The sequence below is a fragment of the Desmodus rotundus genome, chromosome 11 (genome assembly GCF_022682495.2).
Source record: "Desmodus rotundus isolate HL8 chromosome 11, HLdesRot8A.1, whole genome shotgun sequence".
Classification (NCBI taxonomy): Eukaryota; Metazoa; Chordata; class Mammalia; order Chiroptera; family Phyllostomidae; genus Desmodus; species Desmodus rotundus.
Genome location: NC_071397.1, coordinates 62330841 through 62349391, shown reverse-complemented (window position 1 = coordinate 62349391; position 18551 = coordinate 62330841). Strand labels below are relative to the sequence as shown.

At 41.3% G+C, this 18551-nt stretch overlaps 1 protein-coding gene across 1 annotated transcript in view; it reads right to left on the bottom strand.

Annotated features, from left to right (window-relative positions):
- FIG4 (FIG4 phosphoinositide 5-phosphatase) overlaps positions 1-18551 on the bottom strand; it is a 102118-nt gene that overhangs the window by 57036 nt on the left and 26531 nt on the right. Inside the window, exons 6-12 of the mRNA XM_024551803.3 lie at positions 15209-15357; positions 12045-12173; positions 9501-9601; positions 8108-8270; positions 7609-7706; positions 2208-2341; positions 914-1030 (exon numbers count right to left, since the gene is read on the bottom strand). Of these exons, the coding sequence (XP_024407571.1) occupies positions 914-1030; positions 2208-2341; positions 7609-7706; positions 8108-8270; positions 9501-9601; positions 12045-12173; positions 15209-15357 (891 nt within the window). The remainder of the gene's footprint in view (positions 1-913; positions 1031-2207; positions 2342-7608; positions 7707-8107; positions 8271-9500; positions 9602-12044; positions 12174-15208; positions 15358-18551) is intronic.

Genomic DNA, 18551 nt, shown 5'->3' with positions numbered 1-18551 from the left:
ATGTAATTTTTATTCCATGAAGCAAGATATAAAAATTCCATGGCTTCCATCCCACGGTACACAAGGCCTGTCCAGAAGGTATCCAGCCATGTACTATGAAAAATAAAGACATTGATTGGAAAGGTACAAAATACAAGAAACATTGTACATAGGACAATGATGCCTCAGTCCCCTTCAAAGTAGGCACCTTGGGACCTCACACAGTTTTCCCAGTCACCATCAGCTGCCCCACTGTATTTTCCTGAATCTCACTGATGGTCTGAAATCTCTTCCCTTTCAAAGGTGATTTTAGCTCTGTGAAAAGCAAGAAGTTGCAGGGCACCAAATCTGGACTGTAGCGGGGGCTCAGTCACCTGGGTGACTTCATGTTTCACCAAAAACTCTGCATGAGATGTGCTGTGTGAGCAGGCACATTGTCATGATGAAGCTGCCAATCACCAGCTGTCCATAGCTATGGCCTTTGAATCGTCCAAATAGTTTCCGTGGAGGAGTGTTCAAGCTTAATGCAAAATCTGATGCAGATTCATTGCTCTACTTGCTCACTAATTTTGAACGCCACGGCCACACAATACACATGCTCACTCAATGGTGTCTACCACCCCCACTGGCAAGTACAGTGAAGCTGTCATTGTCTACACTTCACATTCCAGTCCACTCTCCTCGGCTGTGAAGTTATACTGATGTTGTGCAAACTGTTCTCATTATACTAACAATGGCTGGATTGTTTCCGGACAGACCTTGCCTAACCACTTGAGGCAATCTGATACCCAGAGTGAACGTTCATTACATGCAGCTCGTCTCCCCAAAGGAATAAACCCATCCATCTTCCAAGTTAAGATGAGTGTTCTGCTCATATTTAGAATAATTTTATCCATAGGCCAAAATTCTTTAAGTTTTTAAAAATCATACATACTTTTCATCTGGCCGCAAAATGCTACAGTAAGAATCGGGACGGTTTACAAAGAAACCTGTTTTCTTCACCACACTTTCGGCGATCACATTCAGTCGATCAAGAACGTTACACAGCTTGCTGAGGCGGGGAGGAAGAATGAGAAAAGTGAGAGGAACCCACGATTTAATACCTATTCATCCTTATATCTAAAGCAAATAAAGTCTATAGAAATGATATTCAGGGATTTAATTTTAGAAACCTCTGGTGTGTACTCAATAGGGACACAGTAGCAATTTCTAGAATATAATTTATACTCAATAAGTAACAAGGTTTGGTGCAAAGAGACATTAATGGCCTGTAATTTAATATCAACTACTGGCAAGCCTTACTCTTGGCACATCACGTGCCTGCAAGAGCTTTTCTCAAAGCCTTTCACTCCTCAAGAGTCAAGTCATTCAAGTCACCACGCATCCGTAAAATGCCTGTGAAGAGCACAACGCATAGTGCAGGTGGCAGGTGCAGAAAACACTGTGTGTGTGTGTGTGTGTGTGTCTAACTACACAAAATGATTTAGAAAAAGGTATAATGAGTTTAGTGCAAAACAATACAGTAACATTTTTAAAAAGATCTCAAAATAAAGCTACTGTTTGCATGATGCCTAGTACACGAGTAAAAAGACAATGCAATGTTAATGGAAGAAAGTTCCTTGGAGATGTTCTGAATCAGATCGTGACAAGTAAAAGAGGTGAGAAAGCACACTTGGGAGAAGTGGAGGAAAGGGGCAGGGGGTGAAGACCAGGAACAAAGAATGGACCTCGGCTGCCACACTGGGGCAGAGCATGAAGTCCAGTTTCTCAGTAACAGGACAGATCTAGGAATAAAAAAGTTATTACATTTTGGAACCAACCAGGTGATGGCGCTTTAACATTACATCTAGGAGTTTGGATCTACCAGAAACACTCGGGAGTTACTGCAGGTTCATCCACAGGTGAGATCACCTGCAAGAGGTATCAGAGAAGGTGACCAAACAGGCGGAGAGAATAGAATAGAAAAAAGTGGAATGAAGGTCTTTAAGGAAAAGGAGTGGGGCAGAGATACTCTGAAATGACTGGCTACTTCAAAGAGAACTTGCAAGTGGCATAAAAAGTGGGCAAAAAAAGAGCTGGTCTATTGATTTAAGCATTCAACAGCCCCTCAGCGGGTTCATGAAAGAAATTAGAAGAGTAACGTACTTTACCATAGAGATCAGCTTTCTGCTATTTTCCAGCACAAACGCAGGAAAACACCGCAACCAGACACATTAATGCGCACTCACCTTTTCGTGTACTTGGCCATGTCCCAAGGGATGTAGATAATGGTGTGCTCAGGAGGCAGAAACTGGTTGAGGTACGTCACCGCAGCCACAAGCTCTTCACTCAGAATTCTCTCATGCTTTCTTTTCTCTCGTTCCTTTATCAAAAACCAAACATTTTCAGTGTTCTAGTTACTTTAAATCAGAGGAACAGGCTTTTAATGTTTTTACTTTTCAGCCAAGACGAGACAAAAAGTCCACCTTAAATGTACTGAAGTGAAATCTACCTATGAAAATTAAAGTAATATAAATGCAAAGAAATGAACACTTCATTGAGTTTAAGTCAACAGATAATGAGCTCTAAAGACTCTGGGAGATCAGATTTCTTCCTAGTAACATCCTGCAGCCCCAAGAAGCCCAGCTCACCCTCCCCAGCCTCGGCTTACACCCTCCCCAGCCTTGGCCTACTCCCTTCACACCCTACTTTTGCAGAAGAGAATCCCTGAGGACCAGAAGAAGGGAACCCCCGAACTCCAGCCATCTAAGGACCACACAGATCAACTGGGTCTGGATGGAGGATGCCTACACCAGCGTACAGAGAGAGCTTTCACAGCCTTTTCATGTTTTTAAATTTGACTCACAAAATACCTGGTGAGGCAGCCAAGAAAAGTAGTTTTTTCCTTTTTACACTGTGGTTGAATGGACTGAAGCTGAGAGGCATTCATGACACTAACCCTTACTTTCTGCCTCCTGCCTGCGTTACCCCCTTAGATATTACACTGCCTCCCGTCCAGGGGAGGCCAGCGCGCTCCTGTGCAGGTCTGCGGTGAAATCTGGCTCTGCCACTTGCTAGCCACGCAGCCCAGGGCAAGGCTCTCAGCTTTCCTAGGCCTCCACTTCTTCATCTATAAAATGGGGTAACCATCACATCTCCTTACAGCATCCATGTGAAGTTTAAGTGAGATAAAATATGGTAATTAACATCTGTAACATGGTCAGTATTAATAAAACTTAACCATTTTTATTGTTATCCTGATAGGTCTTCACTTAGAAACAAACAGACAGACAGAAGAGCTAATCCGTCAGCAGTGACACTGACGTGGCCACTGAGGCGCTACCACTGGCATCAACCAAGTCTACGCTGTTCTGCATCGTGGTGATTACTTTTCAGCCGCCGTGAACTTCGATAACCACTGTGGAAACGGAAAAGGGTGTCTCTTTTGTACAGCTAAATAAATCAAGTGAGAAAATAGTTGATTACAAATAATGTTATATCAGTTTAGGATAAGCATAGGTTTAGCTTATTTTTACATCTGAGGAAATTAAATTATATACTGGAATTTTTCTCAAAAGCATTTTAAATCAACTAGGGAAACCGAAACTTTTTGAAATTCTGATATCAAATCTGACATGTTAGCTGTGACCCGTGTGGTTGGACATCGTCCCACAAAGCAAAAGGTTGCCAGTTTGATTCCCTGTCAGGGCACATGCCTGGGCTATGGGCTTGGTCCCTGGAGGGGGAGTGTAAGAGAGGCAACCAATCAATGTTTCTCTCCATCTCTTTCTCCCTCCATTCCCCTCTCTCTCTCAAAAAATTTTAAAATCTGACATTTTATGAGATGAGAGAAAAGATTATTTAATCAACCTTTGATCATCTCTAAACAAAGAATCTGCTTTATGCACTGTCTGTCCACAGAGAATCAATGTTAGTGGACTGGTCAGTCAATCTTCCTAGGGTCACAGACCTCCTTAACGACCAAATGCAAACTTCACATATGCAAGTGATTCTGCGCATCACTTCAAAGGGTTCAGAGACCCCGCTCTAACGGCCATCCTCGGCCCCAGATTAAAGACCTCTGATGTACACTTATGCTTGATCCCAGGTGGGCTTTCTCTCCATCCCCAGTAGCGGCACTGGAGGCGTATGGATAGATGGAAAACGTCTGTCACCCAGTGCCTCAAACTCCCACAGTCGACGCGTGGGGGTTGGGGGTGGAGAGTTCACAACATGGGGTAAAAGAGGGAAGAAAAGTGTTTCACTTCAGTAACTTCACGTGGAGGCAGGACAGAGAGCATGTCCCTGGGTGCCACTCTGCACTCACGTTCCTTGACTCCTCCACCACAAGTCAGTGAGGCGACTTCCAAGGGAACTGAACAAACACCCTCTTTCATCCTATGAATAAAATAACTAATGACAAACACAACAAAAATTTTCTTACTATCCCACATACAGCCACTCAATCTCACACTATTTTTAGTTAATCTCTGGTTATTGCCAGGATTTTCAGGACAACAGAACAATAGACTGGCCTTTAAATATTTTTTAAAATGTACTTTTGAGAAATCTTGGCAAAAGAACCACTTTACAAAATCACACATATCAGATATTATTTCTTGAATCTGTATATTTAATAGAGAATTATTTTAAATGCCACAGACTGAATCTCCATTTAACTACAGCTATCAGGACTCCATAAACCATGAAGAGTATCTACAATTTAGGTCAACGTTTATATTCCAACAATACCTTACCTATACATTTACTAGGAAAGTGTTCACGACAGTCTTTGTTACTAGAGCCGTCCTACTTTAATTTTTACATCATGTATATTATAGCTACTGTTCGGTCACACTAGGCTGAGATTATAGTTTATTCAGCTGCAGCCTTAGTTTATTCAGCTGCAGCCTTAGATTATTCTGAGTTGACAGGGAGAGAGATGTGAAAATGAAATTTCTGAATTAATGTGAACAAACATTTAGAAAATGATGTATTTAATATCTGAACAATTTATTTTACAAAGTCAATCCCTGGTCGGGTATAATAATCACATAAACCAAAGAGCAACAACGGAAGAAATGAAGCTGACTGCCTCACTGCCCAAGGCTTCCCCTCCTTTCCTCCTTCCTCCCTGTAGCCTGGCTGCTTTCAGGCCATCTTCCTCCAAACCCTTGGTCTAACACACACATACACACACACACGCACAGCTGAGCACCCTTACTATTCTCTGTAATCCCGTTAACATAATTCCTCCTTCCGTGGTTCAGATTTCTCCCTTTCCTCTTTTCCTAAGTCCATGATGCCACTGGCCATCCCTTTTCTCTCCTGTGCTTTCTACGTCTCCTCAAGGATCTCAAATGGATCCTTCCCATGGTCGTTTAAACACATCATCATGATCTCTCTCTGTCTCTCTCTCTCTCTTTCACCCTCACCTGAGGACATTTTTTCATTGCTCCTAGAGGGAGAGGAAGGGAGAGAGGAAAGGAGAGAGAAACATCGACTGGTTGCCTCCCATATATGCCCGGGACAGGGATTGAACCCACAACCTTTCGGCCACAGGACGACACTACAAGCAGTTGAGCCACACCAGCTACAGCCTGATCTCTTCTAAAAAAGTGATAAAAACACCAACTCCTCTTCACGTCTCACTAAGTGCTCACTGTCACCGCCGCCCGCTTTCACCCCACACTTCAGCTGCTCCAGTCAGTGCCCTTGGTGCTGCTGACACCAATGAGTATTTCTTCCCTTCCCATCTTACGTGACCCGTCCACGTTTTCCCCTTCCTTCCTTCATCGTGAAACACGTTTCCTCTTGGTTTTCACAACATAGCATTCATCTGGTTTTCCGCCTACTTTCGTCTGGGTGTTCTCTGACCCCTTTATGGACGCAGACCACTCTCACTGGACAGCGAGAGTGCAGGCCCTCCAGAGTAGACGGAAGGCTCTTTCCTCCTCTCTCTATAACCTCCGTAGGGGCACCCCGCCCACACCCGCACCTTTAAAAATCATATCTCGGCCCAGCCCTCTCCTCTGAGCTTCCAGCTCACCAACTGACCACCTATTTGCCATCTCCTGTTAGAGGACTCAGATACACACAAACCTCAGCACGTCCAAACCACGCTCAGCAGCCTCCCCCACAGACTGAGTCAGTGTTTCCTGTGTCAGTGAATGGATGGCATCAAAGTCCTAAGAACCAAGCCTGCCATCTCCCTCTCCCTCACTTACATCCTGCCCTTCACCGAGTCTGCCTCCTCTATCCGCCTCTCTGCCTCTCCACCACACCACCACAGGACAAGCCAGAGTCACCCCTTTACCAGATAATTATAATAGCCTCCCACGTAGTCTCCCAGCATTGGCTTTAGCCTTGTACCAATCCATTTGTTATCTACGTAAAGGCCAGGATAATATTTTCAAAACATAAATCTAACCACGATCCTCTCAACCATGCAAAAACCTTCGATGTTTTCTATTACTCTCAGGATTGAGACCAGATTCATCTCTCTTCAGCCTTGTCCCACAGCAGGCTTCCTTGCCCTCATTCTCTGGGCCGCAGCCACACAGGCCTCTCCTTCCTCAAACACACCACATCCCCTCCTGTTTCAGGGCCTTGGTACCTACTCTTCGGAGGTGAATACTATTCTCTGGCTTTTGGACTAGTGAGTGCCTCTTCCTTCCGCAGCACTGACTTACCACTCCCTCAGGGGACACTGCAGGCTCTCAAGGCCCTGTCTGCCCTGTAGTCCTTCACAGTCTCCTCCTTTGGACCGTTAGCTCCGTGAGGGCAGGAATGGTTTCTGTGATTGCACTCGCACAAAGAAAATCTTCAAAAACACTGGTTAAACAATGGACTAAATGAACACAGGATTTCTTGGGTTTTGACTGAATTGAGTGAGATTTATTAACCAACTTCTCAGAATAACCTCGATGCTGCTAGGCTGCCGGCCACTGTCACAACAACACAGCCCTTGTTTTCCATACTCTCCAGGCTGCAGACTGAGATTCTTTCAACTCACTTGGTTGCAATGAATACAGATACAATTTATTATCTGGTCTCCCTGTCCTCCATCCTAGGCCTCTGACCTGTGTGCCTACTGACACATAAGATATGGTGAGCAGACAGTGTACTCTGACAAGGAAGCACAGAACTACGAGGCCACGACACCACTTTGTCCACCTGATTCATGAGCCACAACAGCACTCCACCTTCCGAATCTAGTCTTTAGGTCCTCTGACTATGCGTTAACTTGCCCAGGAGAGCTTCTGGATCGTCAAGGGAACTGGCTGTATCAAGGCCTGGCTGTGGCTGTTTGGTCTCCATGCTTCCTTCTCCAACATGTCCTGGAAACTGCAGAATTTCACCCATATCTAGTTCACCCAAGGAAGTCAGGAGACTGACATACTGCATCACACGCCTCCCTTGCAAACGTATCACTGATTCTCCTAGGTACCCAGGGAAGAGGCCACGTGCTATATGAAGTCGAAGGACAGCAGCTCGGATGGCTCAGGCACAGCGGGCCATCACGCAGGCCACGTCAATAAGTCTCTCCTCTGGGGAAAGGTACGGCAAGCTTGTTAAACCTCTCTGTGCTGAGGAAGAGGTTGTCCAGTGTGACTGAATTTCATAACCAGAAAGGTGAGCACATCATACCTTCACCAAATTCAAGATGATGATGGGGGAGCCAAACCTCTGGAGCATCTGGTCAAAGTGAAGGGCCGCCACATGTGCAAATGGGTCTGCCTGATCCACTGAGGAGGAAAAAGTGATGAATAAATACCAGAGTGGAAACTATAACGCAAGAATAACAGTATAGGGTTTTGTTTTGTTACTTCATGTTTATACAAATGCAATTCAGCCAATCCAGTAGTCTCACTTCCCAAATTCCTCCTGAGCTTATCAAGACACTAATTCGTCATGTATTTTTTGAATTTGAACAATTTTTACACTTCTGAAGTAAAATACAAATAATATACTAGCAGCCAAAATTAAAGAAAAATATAAAGTCATTGCAAAAAAATAATAAAATTATCTTCTTTCCAGTACTAAAAGTTTGTCAAAACATAAGCATTTATGAGATTTCTGTGACAAAGTCAACTATCTCTAACTGTGGATAAAGAAGAAGTGCTACTAAAAAGACTGTTCCACGTACATGTAATAGGTGGTTTAGGCATCATAGTCGAAATGTCCTGAGACCAGTATAAAGGAACTGATCCTCTAACTTGTACGTAAGAAGAGTAACTTCCTGCAGTAAAAGACATCACAGAAGCATCGCAGAGTATCTGCTCAGTTTCCACTTCATTTGCAACATCGCCCTGAAAGAAAGGTGCAGTTAAAGGTATTTTACGTTCTTAGAATGTTTTAATGAAAAAATTTCCAGTATACAATTAAATTATAATTCCTATTCTTAGAATGTTTTGAAAGAGATAAATGTTGATCAATATTGTGTACATTAGAAAAGGAAAATCATTAAAATGTAATCAAGGAAGGCAATTAAAAAATAGCAGCCAATAGACTAGGAAAAAGTCAAGGAAAGAACAAACCAATAATACAAATAGTAGAGAACATCGTGAGTGATACAAATGGCAGGAAGGGAGAGGAAAGAAAAAAAATTACACAGAATTATATAGGAGGTTAGGAAGACCAGTGGAATATAAAAATTCAACTCTGAAGAGCAAGGAGAAATGAAAGGGAGAGTGAGATTCACATAATGTCTGATGGACAGAAGAAAAAAAGGGGGGTCTTGAGGTGGCTTTATCTATAAAAGTACGTAAGGATATGACAAAAATAATTTTAGAGGCATTAATAACAGGTTTGTTGGGTTACCCCTTGAATATTTAAAACTAACTAATATAGCTACAAAATTCTGATTTTTTGAAAGCACCAGTGACAACTGTTTTCATTATTGATATAATTTTAAGAACAACGTTGCTATCTTAAGCCAGAATTAAAACCCAACGTCTCAGTTGGTCCACATATCTGCTTAAGACTCACGTTGTCTACTGCGAATAGGGGCTGAGCACTCAAAGGGGATTCCATGGCCGATGGCATGATAGATAAATTTTTGTTGTTGTTATTCTGGTGATGAACAGAATAAGGAGTCTGCCTTGAGCCAAACTAAAGCAGAGGGAAGAGGGCTGAGTCTCCCTTGTCTTGCTGTCCTTATTCTTCTTCTCAAGGATGCATTTCCAACAAGCGTTCCCCTCCATTTATTCCTTGGCTGGAGGTGCTTTGCTATTCTAGTCTCTACACTAAATATCTTCTGCCTTTTTTCATATATTACATAAACGGCTCATCCTCTAAAACATTAGACATTTCGTAACTCCCTACGGCATTGCATAACTTGCTCTAAGATAGCCGACAGTTCAGAACAGCTGTATATTAGTCCTATTTCTCATAAATTTCGGATACTCTGGAGAACCATTCCCTTCATAATGTCCCAAACTAAGACACTGCACTTTCTAAAAATCTGCTTTGCTTTATCTGTCAGCAAAGCTGATGGAAAGGTCAAGAGGCCAGCAGCGCTGTTGTTTTTCCCACCTTACCTCACAGTTTGCACCTCTCTTGAGAAAACGGGTGCCTGCAAACTTACTGGATCTTCTGGCTATCAGAGTGACATACACTGGTCGTCCATAGATCAACAGCTCTTAGAAGGCAAGTTAAAGCTATTTAGCATTCATGAATGTCACACCAAACCAAGAGCATCGTTGCATCTAAAACACACACTTAAATACATCTTGTTGAGTGGGTTAAAGAATACCAAAAGCTCCACCCAAGAATGAACAGCATTGGGTCCAACTGTTCTTCCAAATTGGGCCGATATTTAGGGCAAAAAGAGACCTCCCTAAGGAGTGGTTTCTAAGAATTTCAGAGGAACTGGTAACCAGGGGTAGGGATACTGGGCAAGGAAAGACCTGGTTTGTCCTTGTAGCCAATTCAAGGACGTAAACAGGTACAACTAATCTTTCCTTAGTCTTCAGAGATCATACACCTTTTACCTAACAGGCTATTTAAACTATGAAGCAAAACACAAAACTGAGAGAATGGAGTGAGTACAAAACCAATCTAAATTATCACCTAACTGCAAAAACTGAACACTGTGAACTGTTTAACCAACATACAGCTTATTGTTACGTCACCTCATTAAACTTGCTAAGCCTCAGCTTCATTTTCTGTAGAATGGTGTAAGTACTAATAGAGTAACTAGTTTTATTAGATTGGGAAGACTAGATTAGGTCATGTGTATAATAGTGTGTGTGGCCTGTAGTGAAGATTTAATAAATAGTAATTACTTTTATCATCATATAGATATCCAGAATTCACTAAATACTTGATAACTAGGAGACTAGAGTCATCATTTAAACTAATGAGCTTTAAAATGATAATCTATGGTGGCAGCTGCTACCTTAAAAAAGCAAACATTTATTGTGCTTAATAGAAGCAGGCCCTGAGTTCTCTTGGCAATACAAAACACTTCAGAGTGATCTTTTCTTTTTGGTGTCCTTGGCGATGAAAACCTTCTCTTCTTCCCAGGTAGATTTTCTTATGGAAACAGAATGGGTAATTCAGGGCCAAATCTCATTATTCAGTGAATAATCAAGAAGATAATACCCACTCACTGGCTGAAAATGATGATAAAGTAATAAGCCTGATTTTCAAGTGTAGCACATAAAATCTCACCCGTCTTCATTCCGAAACCCCTGTGTCTTTATCTAGCCTCTCCTCTCCCTCAACTGCCGCAAAGAAGGCAGCACCGGCCCTCTTCAAGGCTGCCCTCTCCCGCTGAACCCCTCGATTCCACTCCTCTGAAATGCTCTGGTGCATGAAAACATAATATTGGCTAACAACATGCACCCACTTACTAATCTCAAAACAACCACTCCTTTAAAGTTTTCATGAACACATCTTAAAAAAAAATCTAAGACACAGGAAGAATGTCAACTAGACAAGATGCTAGGTGCACAAATGCCCTACCAGGGGCGTCCAACCTTTGGCGTCTGTGGGCCACACTGGAGGAAGAAGAGTTGTCTTGGGCCACACACTATATGCACTGTGACACATAATCACAAAAAATCTCATAATGTTTTAAGTAAATTTACGATTTTGTGTTGGGCCGCATTCATAGCCATCCTGGGCCGCATATGGCCTGCGGGCCGCGGGTTGGACACCCCTTTATGAGTCAAAAAGGGATAGGGACATCTAAGTACCACTTCTAGAAAATATGCACAGTGCCTTTATATACCTTATAATAACGCTTTCTTGAAAGGTTTCAACACAGCTAGCAGTTAAATGAAGGGGGAAAAGGATTCATAAAATTGAACTCAGTGGTTTAACCCCTGGCTGCTTGTATTTAATCTACCATATGCCTTTCCAGCCCTGGCCTCCATTACATAAGGCCTGAACCACTGTGATTTCTTCCTAGCTCATGTCCCTTGTTCTAGTCTCATTTTATTTACTCTAGCTTGAAAACGGCTGTCAGCTCCAAGCTTCCTAAGTACTAATTTGTACATCACCTTTTTGAAAAAAACACTTTTGAAATTTCTAGCACCAAACTCAAAGTCCCTAGTCTGACCGCCAAAGCAACCTGGTAACTGGCAACCGGACCCCTCCCAACTAGATTGTACCGCCCAGGGCTTTTAAATACCACAAGCCACAAAAACACTCCCATGAACTTCTGTACCTCTTCACTCCTGGTGCCCCCAACCCACAATCTCATTCCCTGCTCACTGCTAAGGCCTGACTTTTGTTAGGCCCCAGGCCAAGTTCAGCTCTTCCTATGAACCTTGCCCACCCTCCCCACCTGCCAGAGATTCTGCTCCCTTTCTCAGGTAAGAATGATACTTATCACCTATATAACCTATGGTGTACAAGCTCTTTTCTTCCTTGTTTTTCACCTTTCTCTGTACATAATAGGTCTGTTCAAGTGATTTGTATTCCTCTTTGCGTCTTACTACCTGGCATCATGGTAACCTTTCTGTTGGGTACACAGCATGACAATTATAATCTTGTCATTCATAGATAGCCTTCTACAAATTGGTACAGCATAAGTTTAATAACATGTATCTTGATTTTTTTTTAAAAAAGGATACTCGACTGCCCGCAGAACCCGTGAATGATATACAACAGCCAGTCCCGATGCACAGCGGTCCTGATGACGTCCAGAAGCTCACCGTTCCACACATACTTCATGTAAGGCTCACTGCAGATCCCAAATACACCTGAAAAACGAAAGCTGCTGTCAGAAAGATTAGGCAGTTGGTTGACATTCAACGCATTTCTAAGACCTTAAGCTTCTGTTTTTGGCTTCAGAGGAAGATGCCTGATTAAGAGCACTGCCATTTTCAGTAGGTATCACTCATGTCACTATCTGCCACACGTGCTGATACTGCACCAAGTCAAAGAAGAAACACGGTTTTTGATCTGTGAGAGTTTTAACCCAAGAGAAACGGAAGTGACAGGGCAACTAAGGCCGCAAGTACAAGTACGTGAGTGAGGCTGAGAGGCGGCATAGAGCAGCGTTTGGGAGCGCTGCTCTGGGGGCAGAGTGCCTGAATCCAAATGCTGCCTCTGCCTCTCATCAGCGGGCTGGCAGAAGTGACCACGAGTGTCCCTTGCTATCTCAGTGCCCCCGTTTCCTCGCCTGCACCTGTGCCATGTGGTTGTTGGAAAGAGGAACTAAGTTGATAACACATATAAAGTGCTTAGAACAAGCCTGGTGCCTTTAGTGATACTTCCACAGTGGCAGTTATTGTATCAGGCTTTTTTTATATGGAGAAATTAATTTCATCAAAAACAACGTCATCATATCTAGACACGTCTATTGAACATCAGAGCTTTACAAAAGTTATAGAAGTGCAAAAATCTATCTATAAGATAATGGTTTAAAAGACTGCAACAGTTCTGGATTAGCAGGCAATCGATACTATCTTTTTTCTTAAAACATGATGTGGCAAGAGTATTTATACATTATGACAAATATGCTTGCTTTGATTCATAAAAACTAAATCTTCTCTGACCTTTCAGTGCATTACACAGAGCATGTAGAGTATAGCTATGGGTTAGAGTCCTGTCTTTGCCACTTACCAGCTCTGTGACCTTTGGTAAGTTACTTAACATCGCTGAGCCTCAATTTGCCAAACTGTAAAAATGATGATACTACTACTACTCATTTCAGAGACACTGTTTGGATTAAATAATACATGCAAAGTAAGTAATACACTACTTGAGACAGCAGAGACTTTTAAAAAATGTATTATTTTCCTTTTCTGCCTACCCACATACCTTCTACCCTCACTCTGTTTCCTGTCAGGTTCCCTCTGTGTGGTAGCAAAATAATGACCCCCACCCCCACCCCACCATGTCTATGCTCTAATCACCAGAACCTGTGAATACATCACATTACAAGGCAAGGAGGAATTAAGAGTTACAGATGGAATTGGGATGCTAATCAGATGACCTTGAGATGGGGAGATTATTTTGGATTATCCAGCTAGACCCAATATAATCAGGACCCTTATAAATAAAGAGGAAATCAGGAGTGTCAGAGCGATGGAAGATGAAAAAATGTGGCTGTCCACTGCTGGCTTTGATGATGGAAGGGGGCCGTGAGCCAGGAAATGCAGGCAGCCTCTAGAAGACGGAAAAAACAAGAAAAGGAACTTTCCCCTAAATTTTCAAGAAAGGAATGCAGCCCTGCCAACACCCAAATTTTAGTCCACTGAGAACTATTTTGGACTTTTGACTTCCATAAGATAATAAATTTGTATAGTTTTAAGACATTAAGTTTGTGGTAATTTTTTATAACAGCTATAAAACCTAATACACACTGTTACTCATATCTACCAAGTGGAATTGCTCTAGAGATAGTAAAAAAATTATGTGGCATTATAAACTTAATTCAGATCCCCAAACAGATATTCAAATATTTATTTGGGGTGACATGCAGTGCTAATTTAGTACTTCTTTAAGCTCTGCTATTACCAAGGGAGATTTAGAAGAAATGATGCACAAATATTCAGGCATACATTACCTTAACCTCCACCTGTATCTAATAGCATAGGTTACAACTCACCTATCTGAAACAGGGCACATTTACGTGATCTGGATGTTCTGGGGTAGGGAGCATGTGCTGGGTTTGATCTTGGCTCAAGTGATAGCCAATCTAAGATAGCCAATCTCAGCTCTAAGAAGAAGCTAAGGGCAATGACAGAAATGGCATTCAGTGTCAGTAACAGCCTAAGTTTTCTTAGAGTGGACCAGAACTTTTGGCAAAATGCTAACAGGACACAGGCTCTTCTTGAGGGTCCTGCAAGGACAAACTTTCTGGAACTTTACATTACATTCTATCTCCTGCACCCACACCTTCATCACTATTATTTAGGCTGCATAGAGCAAGACACTATCGACTTACTTCGTTTCCATAGTAACTCCAGTTCAGCTAAACTGCCTTAGCTTTAAGTTTGAAACGACTCCTTCACAACATTTGCTTTAGCAATGCCTCTGGTTTTAGAGTTCTAGACCAACCCCAAAATCTAGGGGTAAAGCTACCAATTCTGTTGTGTGACTGGTTAGTCCAAGATCTCCAGAGTCACCCTAGAACAGTCACCCAAGGGTCCTGCAGTGATCCTATGGTGGTCCTGACAGAAGCAAGGCCTATGAGAGGCCAGGGGGTCAGCTGGGACCAAAGAATAGCCTCTGACCTGCTGCACTGGTTCCTCTAGACACTGGTCATGTGGTCTTAATCTCGGGCCTCAGTCTCCTACTTAGTCTTTACTTCTTTAAGTGTGCATTATACCAACTGAGCGGTTTTTATGAGGATTAGGGGCTTTGTATGTAAATGTCAGGACAAAACAGACAGCCCATGGTAATTATTTTCTAAAATTCAGCCCATATTAAACTGGTAACTCTGAAAGAAAATAACACGGTAGTATGTATTCTCCAACACTTAAAACCAAAACTCTTTATTCTAACTCCACCGAAGTGTAGACCTGAATGTATTCCATAAAAAGTACATGAAAACTAGCTACAGAATGTCAGCATACAATTTTCTGGCTAGCCCACAAATAAAATCGCCTACAGATTAATGATCTCTATGAAAATGGACTGGTCAAGTTCATACATCCGAAAGAACCCCATGTAAGGACAAAGAGCAGTGAGGGGTGGCGGTATCTGAGGGAAATGTGAGTGAGTTTAATCAGATGCCACTTCACAGAGGCCACACTAACATGCATTAGATATGCTGAAAACCACCTACCACTTCCACCCTGTGTAATTAATCCTTCATCTTCAAAGATGTCAAAACTCTCCTGGCGAGCCTGGGTCGTTTCTGACTTCAGCATCTCCAGGGGCATTCGCAAGACAGTGAGATTGTATTGAAGTGAGTGGGACAAATCATAGCTGTAACTGAGAACAGAACTGAAACTTAATAGGAATTACAAAAGCAAAACATATTGGGGTCTTGGCTCCCATTTGCTATTAAAAACTGTGAATGAAATTAATTAGCACCTGTTACTTTACTTAAAACAATGCTGTTCAAATCAGTACTATAAAACATAGTAAACCATACATGTGATTGGAAATTTAAAAACCATTTCATGACCTAGGCATTTGCATGACTAGAAATATAGGATACAATGTGAGCAACCTACACTCACTGATTTGTAATGTGCCTTCTTTGCTTCACATTGAAATTAGTCTAACTTCACTGGCCGTAGGTACAGGTGCATCTGAATGGAGGTCTATAGATGTTACAAAATTCACTGCAACGGGCACGGTCTGCAGTCCAGTTTAACTATGAACAAAAGTAATTCTCTCAATTATTAATGGTGGCACCACCACTGACTTTTTAATAAAACAGAAATAAAAATATAAAATAAGCCATTACAGTGAAACATGTTTTAGGAAGCAACAGTCACCCAAGAAATTATAACAGTCTAAACAGGCTGTGCAAATAAAATTTGGTCTTTACGCCAAAAGAAACACTTTAAATTCTGATTTTACATAATTAGTAATTTTTATGAGTATCTCTAGCTATATATATTTTAGCACAGAATTTCTGAAATTATCTAGACTTCTGTAGGTTTAATCAAATTTGTAAAGTATTTTAGTGATATTTTAGTTTTTAATTGTTTATGCAACATTACAGTTGCCCCAATTTTTTCCGCGTTGCCCCTCTCCCCCAGGCCCTTTCCCCCAATCTCCACACCGTTGTCCATGTCCATGGGTCCATCATATATGTTCTTTGTCTAATCCCTTCAGCTTCTTTCAACGAGTCCCAACCTCCCCCCTCCCTCTTACAGCTAGCAATCTGTGCCTCTGATTCTATTTGCTCATTAGTTTATTTTGTTCCTTAGATTTCAGTTATAAATGAGATCATATGGTATTTGTCTTTCATTGCCTGGCTTATTTCACTTAGCATAATAGTCCCCAGTTCCATCCATGCTGTCGTAAAAGGTAACAATTCCTTTCTTTTTTACTGCTGCATAGTATTCCATTGTGTAAATGTACTACAACTTTTTTACCCACTCATCTACTGATGGGCACTTAGGCTGTTTCCAAATCTTGGCTATCCTAAATAATGCTGCTATGAACACAGGGGTGCACATATTCTTTTGAATTAGTGTTCTGGGATTCTTTAGATATACGTGTATTCCCAGAATTTGAATCACTGGGTCAAAAGGTAATTCCATTTTAATTTTGCGAGGAAACTTCATACTGTTTTCCAGATTAGTTACACTAGTCTGCATACCCCAAAACAGTACAGTAGGGCTCCCTTTTCTCCACATCCTCACCAGCACTTGTTTGTTGATTTATTAATGATAGTCATTTTGGCAGGTGTGAGCTTTTAATTTGCATCTCTCTGATGCCTAGTGATACTGAGCATCATTTCTTATGTCTGTAGGCCATATGTATGTCCTCCTTGGAGAAGTGTCTGTTCGGGTCCTTTGCCTATTTCTTTTTTTTTCTTTTCTTTAAAAAATATTTTTTATTGATTATGCTATTACAGTTGTCCCATTTTCCTCCCTTCACTCCCCTCCACCATGCACACTCCCTCCCACCCACATCCCCCGCTTTTAGTTCATGTTCATGGGCCAAGCATATAAGTTATTTGGCTTCTCTATTTCCTAGCTATTCTTAACCTCCCTCTGTCTATTTTCTACCTACCATTTATGCTACTTATTCTCTGTAACTTTTCCCCCTCTCTCCCCCTCCCACTCCCCTGTTGATAACCCTCCCTGTGATCTCCATTTCTGTGGTTCTGTTCCTGTTCTATTTGTTTGCTTAGTTTGCTTTTGTTTTTGTTTTTGTTTTAGGTGTGGTTGTTAATAACTGTGAGTTTTCTGTCATTTTACTGTTCATATTTTTTATTTTCTTTTTCTTACATAAATCCCTTCAACATTTCACATAATAAGGGCTTGGTGATGATGAACTCCTTTAACTTGACCTTATCTGAGAAGCACTTTATCTGCCCTTCCATTCTAAATGAAAGCTTTGCTGGATAGAGTAATCTTGCATGTAGGTCCTTGCCTTTCATGACTTGGAATACTTCTTTCCAGTCCCTTCTTGCCTGTAAGGTCTCTTTTGAGAAATCAGCTGACAGTCTTATGGGAACTCCTTTGTAGGTAACTGTGTTCTTTTCTCTTGATGCTTGTAAGATTCTCTCCTTATCTTTAATCTTGGGTATTGTAATTATGTGTGCCTTGTTGGATTGTTTGTCTTTCTGGTGTTGAGTCATAAGCGTTCTTTATACATTTTGGAGATTAAAACTTTGTCCAATGTATCATTGGCAAATATGTTCTCCCATACAGTGGGTTCCCTCTTCATTTTGCTGATGTTTCTTTAGCTTTGCAGAAGTTTTTAATTTGATGTAGTCCCATTTGTTTAATTTTTCCTTTATTTCCCTTGTCCGAGGAGATATATCAGAAACAAAAATTGCTGTGAAAAATGCCTGAAATTTTACTACCTATGTTTTCTTCTAGAATTTATGGTTTTGAGTCTAACATTTAAGTCTTTACTCCATTTTGAGTTTATTCTTGTGCACGGTGTGAGATGGTGGTACCTATCTGTCCTATTTTTTTGTACCTATCTGTCCAATTTTCCCAATACCATTGATTTTGAATAGACTCTCTTTTCCTATTGCATGTTCTTGCCTCCTTTGTCAAATATTAATTGACCATAAAGGCATGGGTTTATTTCCGGGCTTTCTATTCTGTTTATTGATCTATGAGTCTGTTCTTACGCTAGTATCAGACTGTTTTGATTACAGTGGCCTTGTAGTGTAGTTTGATATCAGGTCTCGTGAACCCTCCAACTTTGTTCTTCTTTTTCAAGATTATTTTAGTCATATTTTAAGATGGTTACAATTCTGTCTGGAGACACACACATTACTTCAATTATTATTTCTTCTTTAATTTATTCATGTAATCTGGTTGAAATGGATTTGTTTTATCTGTGAAATTCAATTTTACCATGATAGAGCAATTAATTTTACTAGCATCTATCCTCACATGAATAAAAACTATTGTCTTTTCAATCTCATTTACAAGAACATCAGAAAAAAAAATACTTAGAAATAAATTTAACCAAGGAGGAGAAAG